The sequence below is a fragment of the Atheta coriaria genome, unplaced genomic scaffold (assembly GCF_025399875.1).
Source record: "Atheta coriaria isolate IRGN ID8LTWV9N9 unplaced genomic scaffold, Caltech_Dcor_3.1 hic_scaffold_4_pilon, whole genome shotgun sequence".
Classification (NCBI taxonomy): Eukaryota; Metazoa; Arthropoda; class Insecta; order Coleoptera; family Staphylinidae; genus Dalotia; species Dalotia coriaria.
In genome coordinates this window covers 11,142,119-11,162,768 of record NW_027045446.1, presented here as the reverse complement: position 1 = coordinate 11,162,768, position 20,650 = coordinate 11,142,119, and the positions used below count along the sequence as shown (strand labels likewise).

Below are 20,650 nucleotides of genomic sequence, written 5' to 3'. Positions count from 1 at the left end.
TTCTTCCCTGGCAACCTTAGATTCTGATAATTTTCTATCAATTTCTGCAGGAAAATGATGAACAATTATAAACAAACGTCGTACAATACTTTCGTAAAACACTTACTTTTGTAGACATTCTGTTCATACTCATATCTATCCCTTTTCTTTCATATATTCTTCTCGAAAATATGGACTGGTTCGTTGCAGACACATAGGCAGACACCATCCGCAATTTTCAAAGAAGAAAACAACCGTAAAAAATATGGACAAGTACAGATGCTTACTAGGTGATTTATTTTAACCATTTATTTGCTTTTAGTTTAGTTCTTCTATGCAAAAGTTGATACACTCACTATAATTAATTGGATTTTGTGAGACTTCTTCCTCTTCCGCTATGATTTCTTCATATTCCGCTGACATTTTGTTTACTACAATGTGAGATTATGTTTTTATAACTGGAAAAAATGCTGCGATCAGATCCTATTTATCTCTTTTAATTTACGAGATATTCGCGATTGAATAAAATGGGCATAAATGGATAAATGTCACTTTTTAGCACTTTAGTCGCGTTTTTTCGACTCCTCTTACTGTAGGAAATATAATTATTTTATATTTTATCTTGATAGAGAATTTTCCATCTTTCATAATCAACTACTCAGTTATTACATCTCTTTTGCCCAACAGATACATTCTTGAAAATCGCCGAAAAGTAGTATCAAGCACCCCTTGGTACTTTTTTCAAGATTCTAAAATTTCATCTCTCAGATTTCTCGGTTTTAACTATCCTATCTGATAGAGATTGGTCCGTAGATTAAGACGCTGCGATCAGATTCATTTATCTCTCTTTAGCTTCAATATATTACCGCGATTGAAGAAAGCAGCCAGTCAAAATTGAGAAATGTCACTTTTAGCACTTTTAGTCGCGTTTTTCGACCTCTTACTGTAGGAAATATAATTATTTTATATTTTTATCTGATAAAGAATTTTCCAATCTTTCATAATCAACCATTCGTTGGTTGCTATCTCTTTTAGTTTAACAGATATTAATTTTTGAAAATCGCCGAAAAAAAGTATCAAGCACCCCCTTAGCAATTTTTTCTTAGGAATGAAAATTTCATCTCTCACAATTTATAAATGATTAAAGAAGCTTTAAAATATAAAGATCCCAATGGAAATTGTCAAGCAAATCGTTAATCGAAGAAGGGGATTTCCAAGCAACTTGGCAGTTACATAGTTTAGGATTTTGTTTTTCATTAAAATATAATGTTTTGATTTCATGTTTTATTTTAGTGTTCAATAATCCAAATATTAGTCAATTTAACATGTATGCTTCAAATATTTCTCTTGTCAATTATTTAAATACATATTAAGATTTATAGAAATTATTAAATTATTATTCCCCTTATAAAATAAATAAGAATGTGTTAAATTTTCTTGCAATTATATCATGCTGATATAATTTTAATTGCCACAGCCACCTCCAGAGCATGCAGATTTCTGTTTTAGGTTTGAATGTGCTTCCTGATGAATCGCCCATAAGTGGATTGTTTACTAAAACATTTATATGTAAGAACATTTTAAATGTACTTTCAATTCATATTTACCTAATTTTCTTAGTTTACATCCAGCAGCTTTACCTTCACATCTTGCAAGGTATTCCACACATTTCTTGGTTTCCTATTACAAGTCATCAATTAAATGTTTAAAATCAAAGGAAGTACATTATATAAATAATTTTAGAATATGTACTAACCTTGTTTCAGGACATATCGATCGGCGTCGATGTAGTACTATTATTGTACATTCTTCAGAGCTTCTTTTCTGACAACCCATACATTTGACAATTTGTCAGTTTCTGCAGAAACTGATGGATAATCAGTCAACAGAATCCATATTAATGAACTTTACAATTCTTTAAAGGTAAATAAACTTACTTTTGTAGGCATTCTATGAATATAATTATTATCTATCCCTTTTTCTTTTCATATTCTTTGAGGTATTGACTTCTTCTGCTACCACCAATAAGGCAAAAGCAACTGCAAAAATAAGATAAGTGAAAAGTACAGGTGTTTACTACTTATTTTTAATTCATTTATTTGTTTTAGTTTACTTTTGGTGCAACACTTGTTACTTACTATAATGAAAATGGATTGTGTGAAGTTCCTTCGTCTTTAGCTATGATTTCTGCGTACTCTGCTGACATTTTGTATATTAGTATGTGAAATTATGGTATTATAACTTCTAAACATGCTCTTTAATTTGTATAATTTAACTAAACTTTATCAATATTTATATTCTTCGCAGCCAGCTGTCAGATTGGTTTGCTGTCAGCTGCGTCAGCTGAATCTGTTTTCCCAGCTCGCGTGAGTAGTGTCGGTATAGTAACATCCGCTATACAAGAATGAACGACTGCGCCATCTCTGAATGAATTTTTATCTATCTTCATCTCCGATTTAACACTTTTTGAGTTATAGTTTTTGATATATTAATCGTTATTCTGCTATTCCAGGAGACGATAAATCAAACAAATCAGGAATTGTCAAAATTGATTCAGCTATTTTTTAGTTATCAATTGTTTAAATTTCAGGATCAGGATCATCATTCAAACAGAATATAGACAAATTTTCAGGAATATATGTAGTTTATACGATTATTATTACTTCAAATATAAAAGGTATAATTATTTATCCTCAATTTAAATATTACTTAATATAATTTAAGCATCTTTCAATTTATGAGTATAATTCAAAAAATGCAAATATGTGAATTGATAAAAATTACACATGATAACAAAAACCACAAAAAAACACTGAAACGATAGTAAATCTATGTAATGTTTATTTCTACGTAACCTTTAAAATACTTGGTCATTTATTTATGTTCCAAGACTTCAATGAATTAACTAAGTTTGCTCGGAAAATGTTATAATTTTATTTTACTTTGTTTTATACTTTCGTGATAACAAAATGTCATATACTACTAACACCAGTCCAAAATAGGGCGACGCATGTGTCGGGGAAAGCAAGGAAAACGCTAGAACACACGTCCTATCAAAACCAGAGTGGGAGCAAAAGGACTCGCGCACGATCGAGTCGAGTCTGTCGTTCCTCTGACATCGTACAGTGTGCACACCATTTGCTGTTTCCTGCCCAGTTTTTCTCTCGCTTTACGAGACGTGAAAAGTGTGTCGTGTATAAAATGTCGAATCTAAAACTGGATCTTGTTACAATCCAGCTGCCGCTGGACGTAAGGATAGATGAGTTCAAGAGTGACGACGATAAGATGAAGGACGTGAATGATTTCATTAACGAAATTGTTGAGAAAGCAAAAGTTGAAGTGGAAAATCGCAAAGAAGCCGAAGGAAAAGCTGGATTGGTAAATAGTATTTCACATATTTATTTATCTAATTTATTATAAGCTTTAAATTTAAATCTAAGTGTGCCTATTCAATTGTAAATACAAAGGTATTGTAATATCAGTCCCTAGATTTATTTATGTTCCACTGATGATTGACTAATACTTGACCCCTTTTCTTCATCTGTTTCAGGATGCGTTCGGATTGCAGAGTAAGTATCTAATTATCGTGGCCGGTGATGGTTCGCACCGCACGCGTTCCTTTTCCATCTTCACTGGCTCAGCAATCGATAAAACCCCCTCAAACTCCCCGCACGACCCGGCCGGTATAAACAACCCTCAAAACCTGTTACAAGTCGCCGCTGTTTGATTTATTTACCTACCTGCCTGCTGGAGTGGGTCAGGCCCTTTCCATTTCTTACATTCACTATAGCTGTAGATTGCACAATTTGTTTATAAGATTCAGAAGTGGAAAATTATAAATAGATTTAATTTCTCTCTCTCTCGTCTCGAGATTTTTCCGTGAGGAATCTTATTTAGCAAGTTGTTATAGAATTTTCATTTTGATTCTAGACGGCGGTAAAAAAATTGGAGCTTCCTTAACGAAAGCCAAAACGTCGGCTCGCACGTTCGCCACAAGAGTATTTACTGCCATCTGCAATTGCACGAATTCAGTGAAAAGTGCAGTAGTAAATAGAAATTAAATAAAACAACATTCGGAGTCATAACCAAAATTAACAAAGCTTCATGTCGACAAATGTAAAAGAAATGATTTGATCACGATACAATATTGGTAAAACATATTTTTCTACAAAGCGGTGTTCATATTTCTACCAAAAATTGCTGAAATAAAAATTGTTCGGGTTTTTCGACTTATCCTGACAATCAAAATGATTTTAAATGAAGAAGGAACATTTTGGGAACATATATGCACAATTTTTTTAGCATTCTATATTTACAAACTACTTTTACACTACAAACTATCTATTTAACAAGAATGTACCTGGAATTGTCTTGCTAACAGTATATTAAGTATTACCACGAAATTGATTAATTGCGTCGATTGTTTATTAACGTTTAGCGTCATGATGTTTATTTACCCCATTTTTTATTTCCATTTTTTTTGTATTTTAAAACTTTGAACTACGTTTGCACACTAAAGTACCAATTATATTAATTGTTTAAAATACCAATTTTTGTGTTTCAAAACCATAGCAAAACTGGAAGTAGAAAAAATGATACTGAATTAAATTATGTTTATGTTGAGTAATAAAATATTTGTACTTCAAATATTAAATTGGAATACAATATTTTATTGAAAACATGACCGAATGCCTTCTAGCAATTCAGGTCCCTTATTAAAATCAAAATTGGACTGCAGATAGAAACAAAAAGAATTTACATGAAGAGCTCAACAACTCGAGTTTCAATGACAATCAAAAAGAAAACATAAACAGAAAAGAAATTGTAAAACCATAATAGTTTGGGAAACTGTATTCTCCTAAAGGTACTTGATAATAAACGTGTGACTGAATGTAAAATTAATGTACCTAGCTGTAAAAAATTAATTTGTGACACGGTGATATTAGTTTGTTCCATTCTAGCACAAAACGCATAATAAGAAAATCAGAAAGCATTAAAGAAGCAAGTTTAACAGCAATAATTCGTTGAATTTTTAATGTTCCGTCGTTATTTCAAACCGGACTGTCTTAAATGTTGAATTTATGTTAGGGCCATGCAGACGTGTGCGTTCTGATAACATTTTTATCTGCGATATATTTTATTCCTGTGTACATAATAAATGATACTCATAGCTGTGACCATATTATAAGAAGCAAACAACTTATATGTGAATGTTAAGCGTGCATGACGAACAACCCTGGGGTCCTGGGATTTTAAAATGCCCTGAACCTAGAGAAACTCGTTCCTTGGTACGTTCACCATGCACGATCATGAAAAATGTATGTTATAGCGTATAAAGACTATTAAATGGTGTATTGAAGTCTAGTTAAATGCCAATAAAATCGGATTTACTAACCCTTCAATATTATCCTAATGTAACCTAAATTCCTTAAATTTCAAAATTAAATAATTCAGAAATTGCCAATAATGTAGAGATTAGGACCACACAGATGCGAATATTAAAAAGAATAATTACTAAATATTTATTTCGGTAAAATTACCACGTAACTTAAAACAAAAAAGAACTTCAATTATATAGTGTTTATTAATTTACTCGCCCATGGCTTCATATTCAGAAACAGTGAAAAACGCGGTATAAGTTAATTCTTTTATTGCCTTATCCATGTGAGATTATATTTCAATTACTTATGCAGAATAAGCAGCGATGTTTCAATTTTTGCTTGAATTTTGTGATACGTGTTTGAGATACCGTCAGATTAGTATTTAGAGAGGGGACCAAAATTTGGAATCTTACGAACCGTTACGAACTCACACGTGTTTCAGGTTAGTCTCTGGGGAAGCGTGGTGCTGTGTGCGGTGGTTAGTGGGTGCTTAGCAGTATTATAACGGTTATAACGTTGTTTTGTTGACTTAAGTTTTCGCCGCCAGTTTTGTTTATCTTCTCACTCAAATTACTATGCTTATCAAGTAAACCATTATATGTTACACATTTATACTAACGTACATACAGGTTATATTAATTTATACATAGGTATTTGTAAAAATCTCAGAATTAACATCATTTCTTTATTCACAAAACATCAAAACTTAAATCTGACCTGAAAGTAAGAAATAGAAACAACGGCAATTTCAAAAACAAAAGAAATCAAAATGTAAATAATAAGAAAAATTGAAAGATATAAATAGCCCTAAATGTTTTAGAATGTATACAGAATCATTTTTTTCAATAATATGTAATATCAATATTAATAGGTATAATAGTAAAGTATACAATTTTATTTCTTTGAGTTATTTTTGAATTAATATTTTTTTCAGTTTGCAACGTGACTACTAACGAGAATCGTAATCACAAACCGCAAATATAGAATTATCACCAGGCACGTTCTCTCGTCGGCGCGCTGGACGAGTCGGATTCAGACCTGTGGGAGACGAACTCGACGTCGGAGCATTCACATGATGAAACGCAAAAGGCACGAAGGGAGAATAGAGAGAGAATGCGATGGATGAAAATAGCGAACTTCCCTTCCACGCAACAAGTAATAGAAGATTGCACCCAACCTGCATGTGCAGTATTTACCACCTCGTCAGATAATCAACCTTCCGATGAACTTGATAAAATCGATAGGTTGGAAAATCCAAACACCTTGTTAATTTTGATATATTTTCTTGTTGAATATTTCAGTGTATCACCCGTGTCAACGTGTTTTGAAAAAAGAGCAATCAATCCGACGACAAATATAAATCAGTTGCAGAATCATTCGAGCCTGATTGAGATTGATGATTTACCATCTTCGCAAATTGATATTGAAGAGCATTTTACTCAAGAAAAATGTATTGATACAACAGAAACAGACCACCTACATGATAGCTCCCTCTTTAATACTGTCTCATCAAGTTCCAGTTCAAGTCTATCGTTGAATTATTTAAGTCCTTTGGATAAATTGGGCACAAAAAGTAAAGAATTAAAGTGGAAGAAACGCGGTTTTGCTCACGAAGCCATCAAACTCTTAAGAGAACAAAGAACACGGGCTGATATTTGGAAGAATGAGCGGCAACAAAACCAGGAACATGAAGATTCCGATTCCGAGTTGGATTTACTTGTGATAGATGAAATTGTAGAGTGTGGAAGGTATATTTTGGTCGGCGAGAACATCTCTGGCCTTTGCCTGGTTTTAGAGGCAGGCGTGCGCAGCCATCCGGCAAATGCGCTCAAAGGCCGCCGGATCAGACTGTTTCCGCCGTACTCGTGCAAAATCATCGATTACCGCGGCGCCTTTGTCAGCTTTTACTACGACACCGCACACTGCTGGATTGAAAATTGAAATGAAGCCAACAGGAGCTCATCATATTGCTAAATCACTCTGAAATGCATTGAACTATAACTTTAACTTATACATTTATTTTACAGTTGGCTAGTAGTTTCGATTTGTGTATGTCCAAACTCATAGTAGTTTAAACTCAAGCTACCAATACTCAAGTATCAATCGAGTAAAGGGTTCCCCTATAATGAAATCAATTTTTCGATAGTTTACACATTTCGAACGCAAGTTTAAATTGGAAACTCAATTCAGATTAATGTTTTAATAATAACTTGTGTTCTAGGCCTGTGTCATGTACATGTGATTAACGATTGATCGTACCTATAGAGCAGAATGTGAGTAAATATAATAAACAAAGTACCTGCGTATATAATATCAGTTAAAACAAGAACATGCTGACCACAGATAATTAATTCTATACATATTCAATTATTCTGACTAAATAGAACTTGCAGCGCCCCTCGGCGGGTAGTGACTTAATTTGAAGCTATTGCACCCTCTGCTAAATTGTAGGCTACTGCAACATTTCAAGAATTTAAGTACCAACGTAGACATAGTGAGGGCGCTACAATTGAGATTTTGTGCATGATTTTGTAGCGGATCTCTATACTACCTGAACTGGGAGTAGCACAGTAAAAGTCTAGAGGTCATGTCAAGGGTTGAAGCCTAAAGATTTCTCAATAAAACCTCAGGTCCTAAGGATGTACAGCTCGCTGGCTGCTCTGCTCCCGTGTGGTAATCTATAATAACTTTTAATACAAATTTATTTTTATGAAAAGCCGTAAAGAACCATTTTACTCTTCATTAATTATAGGTATAACATATTGAACGTATTTATTTACATAGATAAAATATATTATGAGGTAGGATGTCTCAGTTGGTTAAAAACTGGTTGTCGCATTTAGAATGTTTTTAATTTAATAACATTCATTTATTTATTTTGATGTATTTTTATATACAATTCTAAGTTAAAACCGGTTCAGTCTATATCTAATATTTATTTTCTTCGTAGAATACGTAATTCATAGTTTATATTATATTTATTTCAATTTTACGTGATTGAATTTCTACATTTTTGTTTAGAGTTAAACGTTTTTTTTTCGTAATTCAATCACGTAAAATTTAAATATATATTCTATATCTCTTATTTTTTGCCCTGTACACTTATTTATGATGGCCTACTTATGACGCTCAGCCACGTGCCAGGCACTAGATAACAATTAACAACTTCATATCGCACGTGGCAATGATTAGATGTCGCATGCCAGCGTTTAACACCCTCCCTAAAATGGAGATTATCATCTGATTAGTGTCGGTGGAGTCGTGTTGTGCGCTGGCTTTATACGAGTTAGCAAGAAAAACACTCGAATCCGCTGGTGGCGTCCAAATCTAAAACTAAACAACTCCCGAGCCAAAAAGAGCCTCGGCATTCTGAAAAGGTCTTGCACCCTTTCTAGAGGATTACGATTTGACAATGTTTATTTAATTTTTGTGCGTAAAACACAATCTGTCATCAAAGGGTGATCAAAGGATCTAAACCTAGTTTCTCTTTTAATTAAACTAACATTTTTATAAAGTTTACATCAGCAGTAAAAACGATAAATAAGTATAAAATAAATTAATACGAATGGTTGCTCGCATATTGATGTGATAAGTTTCCGACGTCCCGACGTGTCGACTGATCCGAGGATTGATCCGAGGTCGTTGATGCTGCGCATAGGTGGCTCATGCGTGAGTCAATGGGAATTCGGCCAGATGTAGGCGCCCGCCACATCTCGAAGGGTCGCGCATAACTTCCTGATCACCGGCCCGGCGTAATGACGTAATTTGTAATAGATTAATGTCGCGTAGGCTGCTCCAAAAGAGAAATGGGGGATGACGTTGTAGGTGAGACACATGAATGTCACGCGAATTTCAAACCCATCGGGAAGTTCACATGAGGGGATGCAGGAACTGAAACACATGTAGTTTATAATACGTCAACGTTTACGAATCCTTTTCTTTACTGAAAAGCTGATGTAGTACACCTTTGTTTTTTAGTGAACAATTTTGTGCAGATGGGAAAGTTCGTATTTAAATGAAAAACAGAACATGTCTTCTTATTTTTCTTCTTCCGACTTCTTATTTTAGGCAATAGCCTGTTTCACTTTGGTTGCTAAATTAATACTCCGCCTTTCTCTTGGTCTACCTGGCTGCGTTTTCCTTTCGGTGACTTGTCTTTAGTGATCTTCACTAGTTTCTCGTCTCGCATTCTGCTGATGTGATTATTTCACATTCTTGTTTTTTGTTTTAATCAAACACTGATCCAAATTTTATAATTAAACATTTGATGTCAGTAGGTTTACCAATCATCATTATTTAATTCTAAGTTTAAGGTCTGTGGGTTAAATGAATATTGATTTACACGCAATATTAAAAAAGAACAGGAGCAAGTTGTTGCCAGTGTAATTCGCTGCTGAGATATATCTGTGATATATCGGCTGGTTGATGGCTCGCAGGCATCTACGTGCATGCAAAAAAATTCTATTTATGTCTGCTCACCTTGTCTGTGCATTGAGGGTAGAGTGGCGGCAATCGAGGGAGCGGCGAGACGCCGTGTGCGCGCCTCGTACAAAAACACCGCGGGCGAGAAAAACGTGCGCGCGGCGGTAATTGAGTTCGCTAAAAATCACAAAAATCTCTGCTAGCTACCTTCGAGACACGTAAACGACTGCAACGGTTCTCACACACAATGCACCGACAAGCACAAAACCAAAGGAAACTTGTAAACTCACCGAGAGCACGTAAAATTTATTATGCATAGGTATAGATATCAAATTATTGTTTGAAAACGGATGACATTGATTTTCCTGTAATTTGTTGTTTGAGCAGCGATGCGAGACGGGAAAACTGTAATTTCATAACGGAAGATATCGCCTTATTTAGATTGCAAATTGCGGATTAAGCACGACAGTTATAATGAAATCTGCCGAATGTTTGATCAACGTTCGCCGGGCGCAATTTCAAAATAGACGGTCAACACAAAGGTGCGGCCGCTCTGGTTCACGTCCTTTTGCATGGGCGCGTGGACGGCTCTACCGGTCGATTGATTGTCAACATTAAATTCGCACATGCAAGTAATTGCTAACAGCCCTCAGGCGCCATCAAAGTATCACATCGCACTCTCGCCATAGATTAGAATGTGAATACGAGCAGGAGTAAATTGGAAATATTTATCGAGCATAATAGAAAATTTAACAGCTACACATTCAACAGAGTGTGTGGACAAGGCAAAGAGGGTTCAAAACATCAAACATTTGCACGTATCGTCTGGATGGTGTTAGATGACGTCAGGAGGGGATAGATAGAGATAAACATTTGAGAATATTTTACATGTTGTCGTGATTTAGTTAAAATCATTCTTTTAAAAACGCACAAAAATTATAATTGCAAAACAATAGAGTTGTTTCGTTTTTATGAATCTTGAAAATGATAGTGTATCGCTTTGTTTAAATGCATTTTCCGGTTGTCTAGTGTGAATGTGCGCACATAGAACGAAAAGCGTTGGAGGTACTTTGCGTGTACAGCATCCGCATTACCTACGTATGGTCGTCGGCGGCAGTGGAAGTGCGTGTCATGTGGTGTAATCCGGCGGACGTGTCTTCCGGCCTGACCCGCGGCCTGTTGATGTCAACATCCGCCGCCTGCCGTCCCCACTCCGCCATCATGTCATGTATCACGCGGATCAGTACCGCTTAAATTCACTAATGCCCGTTGCCCAGTAAAACACGCGTGGGGAGAAAGCACTCAAAAACGAAAAATTGAACAAACCGACAAAATATAAAAATGATCATTTCAATTTTATGATTATGATGATTTTATTATTTTGTAATGTAGAATAGCAAATCATTGAAATTCAAGCATTTTAAGACGCCACATCGTAAAAATTTGTCATCTAATATTCGAGCACCTTACCTACTTACTTCCTTTTTGCAGTCGCTTCCTTGAAGTAGTACCTAACCAAAATGTATGCGTGCGAAACATTTTAAGGATAATTTGTCGCGTCGCACCTGGCGCGGGTCCGCCGGAAGGTAGAAGGTAGATGTGTTTCCATTTAAATAATGATGTCGCACGAGAGCTAATGGAAAGCGGCTGCGGCTGTCACCAGGTCTGAGTGAAACCGCTTCCTCAAGCCGCCATTGTCTGCTCGGGAGGCACAGGAGAAAGCGAAAAGCGGGCGCAAACGGCGAATGACAAATGAACCACCTAACTTATCAATAGACGGAAACTACAAAGTGTTTAATATTTAGTCCCAGATTATTTCAAAACATATTTTATTAACATTTAAATATTACAACATTTATCTTATCAAATATCAAAATTCATAATGATTAAATTTTAAAATTGCGATTGTCAATTTAAAATACCCTGTATTTGATTGTGAAAAGCTTTCGGATAAAGATATATCAAGAATTATCACTTGAGCATGCAAAGATATGAAAGGTGAAAGCTTTTGAATTCGATGTCCATTACATCCGAACATGATAGCCCTATGAGGACATCATTTTGACAGAAAATTTATTTAGAAAATTATTGATTTTACTTTATTTTAACTAAAAAATTATAACCTCAATCAAAAACCAATTAAACAAGTAAACTTTCACATTAAACCTAGAAAAGCTGGAAACCACAATGAAGAATCACGAATCAGTGACAAAGACTTTATTTCGCTAGAAAGTATAATGGAGCACGTCTTACAGCGACGACTCTTAGGCCGCCCTCGGCAAAGAGCCACTTTAAATAACTTTCAACCCTTAGCAATAAGTTAGTAATCCCGAGTTTGATGGCGTGCGGTGCGTGTAGCAAAAGGGTTGCTTGCTCTGGCGCGTCCAAGCCGCGTTCCGTTTACAATAGGATTTGACATTTTCGTCAACTCATCACAACCACCCTACAAGGACCACAAGTACAGCTTTAAAATTCTATCAAAATCTTAATTTTTTCATATTTAATTATTTTTGAACCTAAAAATAACATTTATTTATTATATAAATTCTTAAACTCTTCTATTGTGCAGAATTTTGTTTTGTGTGATGTTTGTGGAACACTTTCGTAACATTTACATGTTCGCAAGGGGTGAGCGAGAGCAAGACAAGAATGTAAGGCCAGAGAGACACACCTATGAAATATTTAACCGGAGCACATTTCAGGGTGGCCTCGGCGTCGGCCCGAAGCGAGCAAGCTATGTGACTGTAAGTGACGTTCACCTTCAGCCGCCGACGCGAGTCGTGATTGGCCGGCACCGCCACCGAGGGGTTGCCGGCACGCCCTTGTCCCGAGCCAGCCCTTTGCACGGGTATGTTGCCGTTACGCACGCCTGCCGCTTTTCCCACACTTAACAACTACGGGTCACTTGCCACACAGGTCCGATTTATCTTTAGATGAAGGTTGCAGGGGTGTTGCGTTTTTATCAATTTACACTTTCGTTATACCCAAATATTAAACACATGATGTCAAATTTTATTTAAAGTTTTTTATGGAAAATTCTATTTACCATAACAAAAATTTTGGTTTATATGTTAAAAAGGCCATAAAATTATATTATGTAGGTAGTTTAATTTGAACAGGTTAGTTGTGAGTTTGGTGTTGGTATTAGATGCTTTTGGCAATGTGAATTGTGAATGTGAATCTTGGCTGGCTGGCTGGCGTTGGCTGGTGGCGTGCGAAAAGGTGGGGATGACTCCTACCCCCAAAGTAGGGGATGACAAAATGGCCTGCAGACCGAAGAGCCGACGGATGCAGGAGCCGAGAGTCGGATAGTCGCGTTTCCGCTTTAACTGGAGCGCCCTGCATCCGTTGCCTCCTGCTCCCGCTTCTATTCCTGCCGTTTCCACACTTGAACCGTCGCGTTAAAATATTTCGGAGGCATCCTTTTAAAACTAGTGCATGTGATTGTTTATGAATGGCCGTTCTGTTCGACAAGGTGGACAAGATTGATTCGACGATTTGGAGCAAGGTGCGATCCGCCGGACGAAGAATGGGCACAGGTAATGTTTTCTATGATAGTGCTGACATAGCAGCAACTGATTAACTGATTAGCTTAGAATTCCGTAAATTCCTGCAAGCGGATTACGCACGAATGCTATGTGTGTGCTGTCCGTGTGCGTTAATTTACTCCGATGTGGCGGGTCATGTTAGCGGGGCTTAATCCTTAATTCCCCATGTGTTTAACACTTTGACTACTAGTTGTTGTCAAATGATACTACTACCTAGCTTTAAACCTGTAGGGACATAGGTATCTATCTAAAAAAAATCTATTTAAACTTTTATAAATTTAGGTCTTTATTATTTATTGTACTTTTACAAACAAATATTTTAAAATTTTAATAATAATTTTTAATTTTGTCACAGGTGATCGTTTGTTGGACATTCCATGCAAAGTATGTGGTGATCGAAGTTCTGGCAAACATTATGGCATTTACAGTTGCGATGGTAACTTCTATCTGTACTAATGCTTATATTTATTTAAATCCCTGCATTTTGTTTAGGTTGTTCCGGATTTTTCAAACGAAGCATTCATCGTAATCGAGTCTACACCTGTAAAGCCACCGGCGACCTGAAAGGACGTTGTCCTGTTGACAAAACTCACAGAAACCAGTGTCGCGCTTGCCGATTGCACAAGTGTTTTCAAGCCAGTATGAATAAAGATGGTGAGTTAAGAAAATTCAGTTAGTAAAATTTTCGCAACAGTAAATAAAATACATTTGGTTGGTATTTGCTTGAACGTTTTTTGGGGTTTTGGGCGTTTTTTATGTTTGCGTGTGAATTGTGTGAAAGGCGGAATCGAACAAATCGAATCCTTTTGTGCGCGGAAATAATGTAATTAATATCCCGTCGCGTTTATGATCCCTGTTATCTCCAATAGCGAGGTGTTATGTTAGCCATCACATTTACCACCACGGATAATACGATGCGACACATCGTTTTATGTCCCCTCCAACGCGTATCATAAATTTCATTTCATTTATGGCCCGTCGATAAAAATATAGGTATCTGCTATGTGCGCGCTTTATGTGTGCGAATGTATCAGGTGCTTTGTATTAAAAGTTTAAATGAACAAAAGCGAACAATAATTTCAATAATCATTAAATGATTATTCGTAATTTCAAATAGTAAATATGTTTTATTCTCGAATTGGATGGGGTAAAAAATGACAAAATTCAAGTTTTGATTGGGGTGGTAGTGCGAACAAGTTTCACACTTTGTTGCCACCGCAAAACATGACACCGCTCGCGTTGTATCGCCCTCTAAACTTTTACCTACGAGGATGATAATACAGCAGGCGTCATGCGATCTAACGCGTTCAGATAGACCTGAGAATGAGACGAAGAATAGAGGGCAAAACCGGGGAACAACTTTAACACTTTCAACTTTGGTGGTATCTACCAAACTTTAGTTAAATCTAAAAGATGCTCATATACTGAATGTTAGGGAAAATTAAAAAATAACAGTATTATTTCCATTTATTTAAACTCTTAATAATTTATTAACTTTTAAAGTTGTTGGATAATTTGAGTTTTAATTTTATTTATTAATAAAACATTATGATATGAACGTTTTTACAAAACAAGACATAAGTATGATTTAAATAACAGGTATTTTGTTTAAAAAATAGTAATATTTAGCAACAATAATCTGATAAGAATATTTTCTGTGAAATAAGCAAAAACGAATAGTTTTATTAAAAAAATATAAGTTATAAACTTGGATTCAAGTTAAGCCATCACTCGTCTATTGAATCGTTTAATGTCATGCCTAAGCCGACGATCCGGGCCATCATGCTCGCCTCGCAGCGCATCGCGTCGAAGCCGAAGACGTTGATCGATTTCGTAAAGTTATCAAGTGCGCTGCGGCGCGCCGGCTCGGCTCAATGCCGCTCTATTTGCGGAGCCGCCAATCCCCATTAGCAGATCGCATTCGGCGCGTTTTCGGTGCCGGATCAGCGACTCCGGAGGGACGCCGTGTGCGAGCGTGCAAATCCGCGTGAAAGCGATCCCCGACACGTTCCCCTTTTGCCGCCGCCGCAGCCGCCTCTTTCCACCGAGCGACTTAATACGCCCACATCTGGAATCTTACACACGCATTAACCGAACGCTTAATTTATTAATCACGCATCGCGATACCTCATTTGTACTGCCGGAAATCCCGAAGGAAAACATTTCTTGCTTGATTTTCCGATAAATTTGTGTTGAGGAATTTCTTGGATAAAAAACTTTCCACAAAGCAACAGACGTTTGTTTTGTTACGTTATTATTATTGCGACATGAAATGGTGTCGCTACAAGTTGACCGGTTGTTCTTTGGGCGTTGCTTCGTCCTTGGAGTTCACATCTCGGCTCTCTCTTAAACCGACGCCGCTTTGTGATTAATGGTCCACCCGCCAAAAACCAACCGTCCTGCCAACCAAAACTTAGCTAGATTACTATACCCAAAAAGCCGTAAATATCTTTATTTTTCATGGCGCAAGGACAACGCAAATAGGTATAAAGAAAATGCCTGGATTACATTCTAGGCATGTTTAGTAAATGCAACAAAGAAAAGAAGGAAAATTAAGAAGTAAAGTAGGAATAACACAAAGAAGCAAGAAAGCAACGCAAAATGAAACGAATGGGAGAAAAGCCTTTCTGAGAGGTTAATTACGCGTTTAATTCTGAGTCTTCAAATGTTCCCTTTTTCGGTAGGCCGGGAATCGTTCGAAATGTTATTTCGAGCAGAAGCGAATTTGAACGATGGACGCGAATAAAAGGCGTCGAGTAACTGAAAACTATAGGACGATAGCGGGAGAGGCACGGGCTAAGAAGATAAAAAGGAAATTTGTGCGTGAGTTTCGTGAGAACGTATACCAGTCGAGCCAGCGCTTCAACGACCAAAGTAAGTACATCAATGGGCTTAGACGCTAGTTGTCGGCGCAGCTTGCGTGTAAATATTGCTTTTCCTTGAAGATTCCGTGCAGGAAAATCTCAAATGCCAATTTCGCCGTATTTTGATTTTGTGAGGCGAAAGCGGGAGAGCAAACGCACGAATAGTCTACTGAGAGAAAAGCAGGTGAGAGCAAGAAGTTCACGCGCGGGAACATGAAGAAATCTCATCAAAAGTTCAACACGATATTATGCTCACACGCCCGTGTTTGGAAGGAAATTAGACGCGACGAGTGCTTCAAACGGAAAATTACAAAGTGTCATTAAATTCTCAGAAACTCGTAGAATTAAGAGCAAGCAGAACATTCTGATCTCCTTAAAACACGTATCAAATGCCAAAAAAATGAGATTATTGAATCTATGTTAATACTCTAATGATACAATTTAAATATGAGTTTTAATTTTTTTAATCAGTCAGATAAAAAATGATTTTTTTATATTGATTCATGTAGCCGTATCTGATCGTGTATTGGAATTATCCGAGGTTAATCCGGTGATGAAACATCGACTGCGTGTATAGAATAGCGTCGACAATCGGCGCAAACAACGATCGATGTTTCTCCACCTATGTTGCCTAGCGCATAAGTACGCCCATCCGCACATATTTCTCTGTCAATTGCAAATTGCGATTGCCGAATATTGAAACGCGCTCCACAAATTCGTATAATGGGAATTGCAAACTCCCGCAAGGGAATTGCAAAATTTCCAAAAACGCCACAAGCACAACCCGACAAGTTACTTAGCTACATCGAAATTAAATTACTCTGAAATGCATTCGAATGCATTTGCATTCCAAATTCGAACAAAGTTGCTGTTGGCGTTTTCTCTCGCCTTCACATAGCATGGGATGTGTTTGGTGGTCGGTGTAACTTAATGTTGCTCAGTGCGACAGCTAGTTGTGGTGTTTGGGCTATTGTGAGGCTACTGGAGGTGTGCGAAGACAAGTCCCGATGATGTTTGTATGTGTGCGTGTGCGCGCGTGAGCGGTGAGAACGCCGCCAGCTGAGCGCATCAGCGCCGCAGCTCATTAATGATGATGTGCTACCGTCGGCCTCGAGACTACTTCACTTCTCGCTAACATCCAAACCGTCCCAAGAAACCTCCTTCCATCTTAATGCCACCACAGACCGGGGCGCGGAGAGTGGAACATGCATGGAGATAAATTTTCTTGTTGCAAACTGGAAACAGGAACGTCTTAACAAAACATAGCACAAAATTTTATTTTTTGTAGGGACTTGAGATATTTGTATTTAAAGAATAGTTTCATTTTCATTTTTTTAAAGACAACTTTTAAAATTAGTTTTATGTGGTTTTACTCAAAGTTCTCTCTGTGCAACTCACGAAAGCACTTAAACATAAATTTATTAAATTTTCCCATGATATATCCTCACGCATCAGCAACCCTCCTTGGAAAAAGCGCGAAAAATGTAGCCACGAAACTCGAAAGTCCAGCAGCCATAATTTACCATGTTCGTACATTTCGTGCCCAAGCACACGTTTTCTCTTTTCTTACACCGTTGATTATTCTTTAGGAGATGCTCGCTTTACTGTAATCGTAGTCAAACAAAATTAAGTAATCTCGGCTCGTGCAGAAAGCGCGAAAGCGTCCGAATTAAAACACGACAGTTTCTTATGTTTGCCTGCCTCGAACAATGCAAAGTAACCAAGGATTCTTTCTCTACGTCGGCCCGAGGAAATCTCCTTTGAAAGCGTGCATAAAAGAATAAATCCTTTTTAGCTCTTTCAAAAATGCAAAAAAACGCCGTACCTACATGTTTAACTTGGATTTAAAGCGCTTCCGTCGCTTCCAATATACGGGTAGAGGGTAGCATTCGATGTCGTGCTAAAAGGGTGGCTCTAAATTGGGGTATCAGTTAAAAACTCTTCGGATATCTTTTAAAATCTTAATCACTTTTTGCGCTCCAGCACTTTTAGGGAAAAAAATGCGACACTTGCCGACGGGCAGGCGGCAATTTAATCTATCGATTTCGGGGTGGGCGGTTTTAAAGGGAGAGGCAAAAGATCAGCGGCCCCCGAATAAATAGGCCATCCGAATGATAGTGTGGGAACACGGCTATTGTCCGGACATGTGACGTGCTCACGGCGATTTTCAGCGAATTAATAGGGTGCTGGCAAGGGTGTGCGGCACCGGGAACTCACACACGTCGCACGCAAACTGCCGTGGACAAGGGATGTTCGCGCTGCATCATTGCAGCTCCTGCTGCATTTAGGTGCAGTGAGCGTTTTAACGTAAATAAAAATATTGACACTCAACAAATTAATATCGCTGGAGCACCCTCTAACGATATATCACAAAATTAATGATAAATATTGCAAGAGAGAATTATAATAACCTCTAATTATAGTCGGTAGTAGTATAAGCGTATTTTTTTTAAATAAATTTAATAAATTATATACGTTGGATTGTTGTTTGGCTTACAGCTGTGCAACATGAGAGAGGTCCTCGCAAACCAAAACTCCACAACAATCCAGCACATATGCATCACTCGGGGGTGGGAGCCGGTATACCGCCGTTGCCCGGCGATAAGATGCAGCCGGCATCGCTGCACTTTGCGTCGGGACTCTTCGGGCCGGCACACCCACACCCGCTGAAGGCATTTGCGCTACCACCGGGCGCCGCCGCCATTGCGGCTGCCGCTTCTAGTCCGTCGCAGCATTTGGACATTCCACCACCGCTCTTTCATCCTCATCAAGCATTTCCACCTCCGCCACTGTTGAATATTCTCATGTCAGCAGAAAAATGTCAGGTACCGACATAAAACTATATAAATTCAGAAACTACCATTGTTTACTTAATACTATTACAATGAAAAATTCAAATCAATACAAATCTGGTAGGAATTGGTTTGGAACACTAAAATGCAAACTTCTTTACATCATGCCGGCCAGCTTCCTTCCACCACGCAACCGGAGTCTACTACCGAATCGTCTTCCGGTTTGTCTGTTGCTAGTCTGCCACCCAGTAGTCCCCCCTTGGGATTGAGTTTAATTACACCAACGTGGGATATTTTGCAAGTTAGTATTTTTTATAGTGTATTCTCAAACATGACTTCGAATAACGCTCAATCGCTCCTTAAAATCACCCCAATGATAGTATACATTGCGAGCCTAGCGAGTTCCTCGTTTGGAAGCAGCAGCTACAGCGCGAGCGTATTTGCTGACTTTCCGGCTTTCCGCATCGCTGTTGGTCGAAAGTCACCGCCTCCACAAGCGCCGCCTACTTTATATCATTCTTACTTGACTATTGAAGTCACTCGAAGTTATATTATCAGACATTTATAAATATTATTTAACACTAATTAAATATATTTTAAAATAATTTTCTCTATAGGAAACAACAGCGCGGCTTTTGTTCATGGCCGTGCGATGGGTCCGTTGTTTGGCGCCGTTTCAAACACTTAGCAAGCATGATCAACTTTTATTGTTACAAGAATCTTGGAAGGAACTTTTTCTATTGCATCTTGCGCAATGGTCTGTTCCATGGGACTTATCTGCGTTGCTAGGATGTCCGCAAGCTAGAGAACGACTGCCACAAGATTTACATACAGCAACAGAAATTAAAACTATTCAAGTACGTTAAAATATACTAAAATAGATTTAAAATTGGTTGTAATTAATTTAAAAGTACATTTATTAAGAATTCAAAGTTTGCAAGGGCAGCTTGTTTAAATAATTTTTTATAGGAAATTATGTGTCGTTTTCGTCAAATCTCACCAGATGGAAGTGAGTGTGGATGTATGAAAGCTATAGTACTCTTCACACCGGGTAATTTTATTATTAGAAATATTTTGTTTATATTTTTATTGATGTGCTCATGTAAATTTGCGTCTATTGTAGAAACAGCGGGTTTGTGTGATGTGCAACCAGTGGAAATGCTTCAGGATCAAGCTCAGTGCATTCTTGGCGATTATATACGCACTAGATATCCTCGGCAACCAACGCGATTTGGTCGTCTTTTATTGCTTGTACCGAGCTTACGCGCAATTCGTCCATTAACGGTAGAACTGCTCTTTTTTAAAGAGACCATCGGCGAGATTCCAATTACTCAACTCTTGGGCGATATGTATTACATGGAAAAATGTGGTTCCGTGCCAACATAAATAATATCGCCACAAAATATTTAAACTTTGAAATCGATTTGTGCAAATGAATCCTGCAAAGTTAAATTCTAAATTCTACTCAAATTTAAACTGAAACTTCCAAACATAGGTACACATGTCATTAATATTAATAACTAAAAAATCCATAATACGAACTAAATGTACATTAATTATCTTAAATTATTTTCTGTGATATACTTGTTTAGCTTATAGTTTCAAATTTCACTTTATTGGTAAGAGTTATTTTAATGCTATACCTAACTACATGAAATTTAAAA

The 20,650-nt window shown here is 37.3% G+C and overlaps 3 protein-coding genes and 1 long non-coding RNA gene across 7 annotated transcripts; 3 read left to right on the top strand and 1 right to left on the bottom strand.

Moving 5' to 3' along the window:
- Positions 1–1,248: 1,248 nt before the first annotated feature.
- Positions 1,249–2,340, bottom strand: LOC135790341 (uncharacterized). The gene is made up of 4 exons (XR_010547734.1): positions 2,118–2,340; positions 1,917–2,018; positions 1,587–1,846; positions 1,249–1,533 (listed from the first exon to the last, which is right to left on the bottom strand). It is a non-coding gene; the product is annotated as an uncharacterized lncRNA (long non-coding RNA).
- A 705-nt stretch (positions 2,341–3,045) lies between these two features.
- On the top strand, positions 3,046–4,625 carry LOC135790173 (uncharacterized). Its single transcript, XM_065300241.1, has 3 exons — positions 3,046–3,357; positions 3,530–3,548; positions 3,910–4,625. The coding sequence occupies exons 1-3, from the start codon at positions 3,181–3,183 to the stop codon at positions 4,038–4,040; spliced, it is 327 nt and encodes a 108-aa protein (XP_065156313.1). The 5' UTR covers positions 3,046–3,180; the 3' UTR covers positions 4,041–4,625.
- Positions 4,626–5,789: 1,164 nt separating this feature from the next.
- LOC135790172 (uncharacterized) lies at positions 5,790–7,671 on the top strand. 4 transcript variants are annotated; one of them, XR_010547709.1, is made up of 4 exons: positions 5,790–5,946; positions 6,295–6,604; positions 6,662–7,522; positions 7,582–7,671. XR_010547709.1 is itself a non-coding variant. In XM_065300237.1 (3 exons), the coding sequence occupies exons 2-3, from the start codon at positions 6,474–6,476 to the stop codon at positions 7,299–7,301; spliced, it is 771 nt and encodes a 256-aa protein (XP_065156309.1). In that variant the 5' UTR covers positions 5,790–5,946; positions 6,295–6,473; the 3' UTR covers positions 7,302–7,671. The 4 variants fall into 4 exon arrangements, 3 of the variants coding, with proteins under 3 accessions (XP_065156309.1, XP_065156311.1, XP_065156310.1); XM_065300237.1 differs by having other exon boundaries at positions 6,662–7,671; XM_065300239.1 differs by lacking the exon at positions 5,790–5,946 and adding an exon at positions 5,953–6,231 and having other exon boundaries at positions 6,662–7,671.
- A 5,455-nt stretch (positions 7,672–13,126) lies between these two features.
- On the top strand, positions 13,127–20,634 carry dsf (nuclear receptor dissatisfaction). The gene is made up of 8 exons (XM_065300752.1): positions 13,127–13,321; positions 13,686–13,766; positions 13,823–13,984; positions 18,694–19,019; positions 19,111–19,287; positions 19,604–19,843; positions 19,956–20,037; positions 20,110–20,634. The coding sequence occupies exons 1-8, from the start codon at positions 13,237–13,239 to the stop codon at positions 20,370–20,372; spliced, it is 1,416 nt and encodes a 471-aa protein (XP_065156824.1). The 5' UTR covers positions 13,127–13,236; the 3' UTR covers positions 20,373–20,634.
- The last annotated feature ends 16 nt before the right edge of the window (positions 20,635–20,650 follow it).

What these genes read in the sequence shown, in the direction of transcription:
- LOC135790172 (XM_065300237.1), top strand. Translation starts at nt 6,474, where the DNA reads ATGCGATGGATGAAAATAGCGAACTTCCCTTCCACGCAACAAGTAATA. An exon ending in GAACTTGATAAAATCGATAG is followed by an intron (nt 6,605 to 6,661) that starts GTTGGAAAATCC and finishes TGAATATTTCAG; the next exon opens with TGTATCACCCGTGTCAACGT.
- dsf (XM_065300752.1), top strand. Translation starts at nt 13,237, where the DNA reads ATGGCCGTTCTGTTCGACAAGGTGGACAAGATTGATTCGACGATTTGG. An exon ending in CGGACGAAGAATGGGCACAG is followed by an intron (nt 13,322 to 13,685) that starts GTAATGTTTTCT and finishes ATTTTGTCACAG; the next exon opens with GTGATCGTTTGTTGGACATT. An exon ending in AGCCAGTATGAATAAAGATG is followed by an intron (nt 13,985 to 18,693) that starts GTGAGTTAAGAA and finishes TTTGGCTTACAG; the next exon opens with CTGTGCAACATGAGAGAGGT.
- LOC135790173 (XM_065300241.1), top strand. Translation starts at nt 3,181, where the DNA reads ATGTCGAATCTAAAACTGGATCTTGTTACAATCCAGCTGCCGCTGGAC.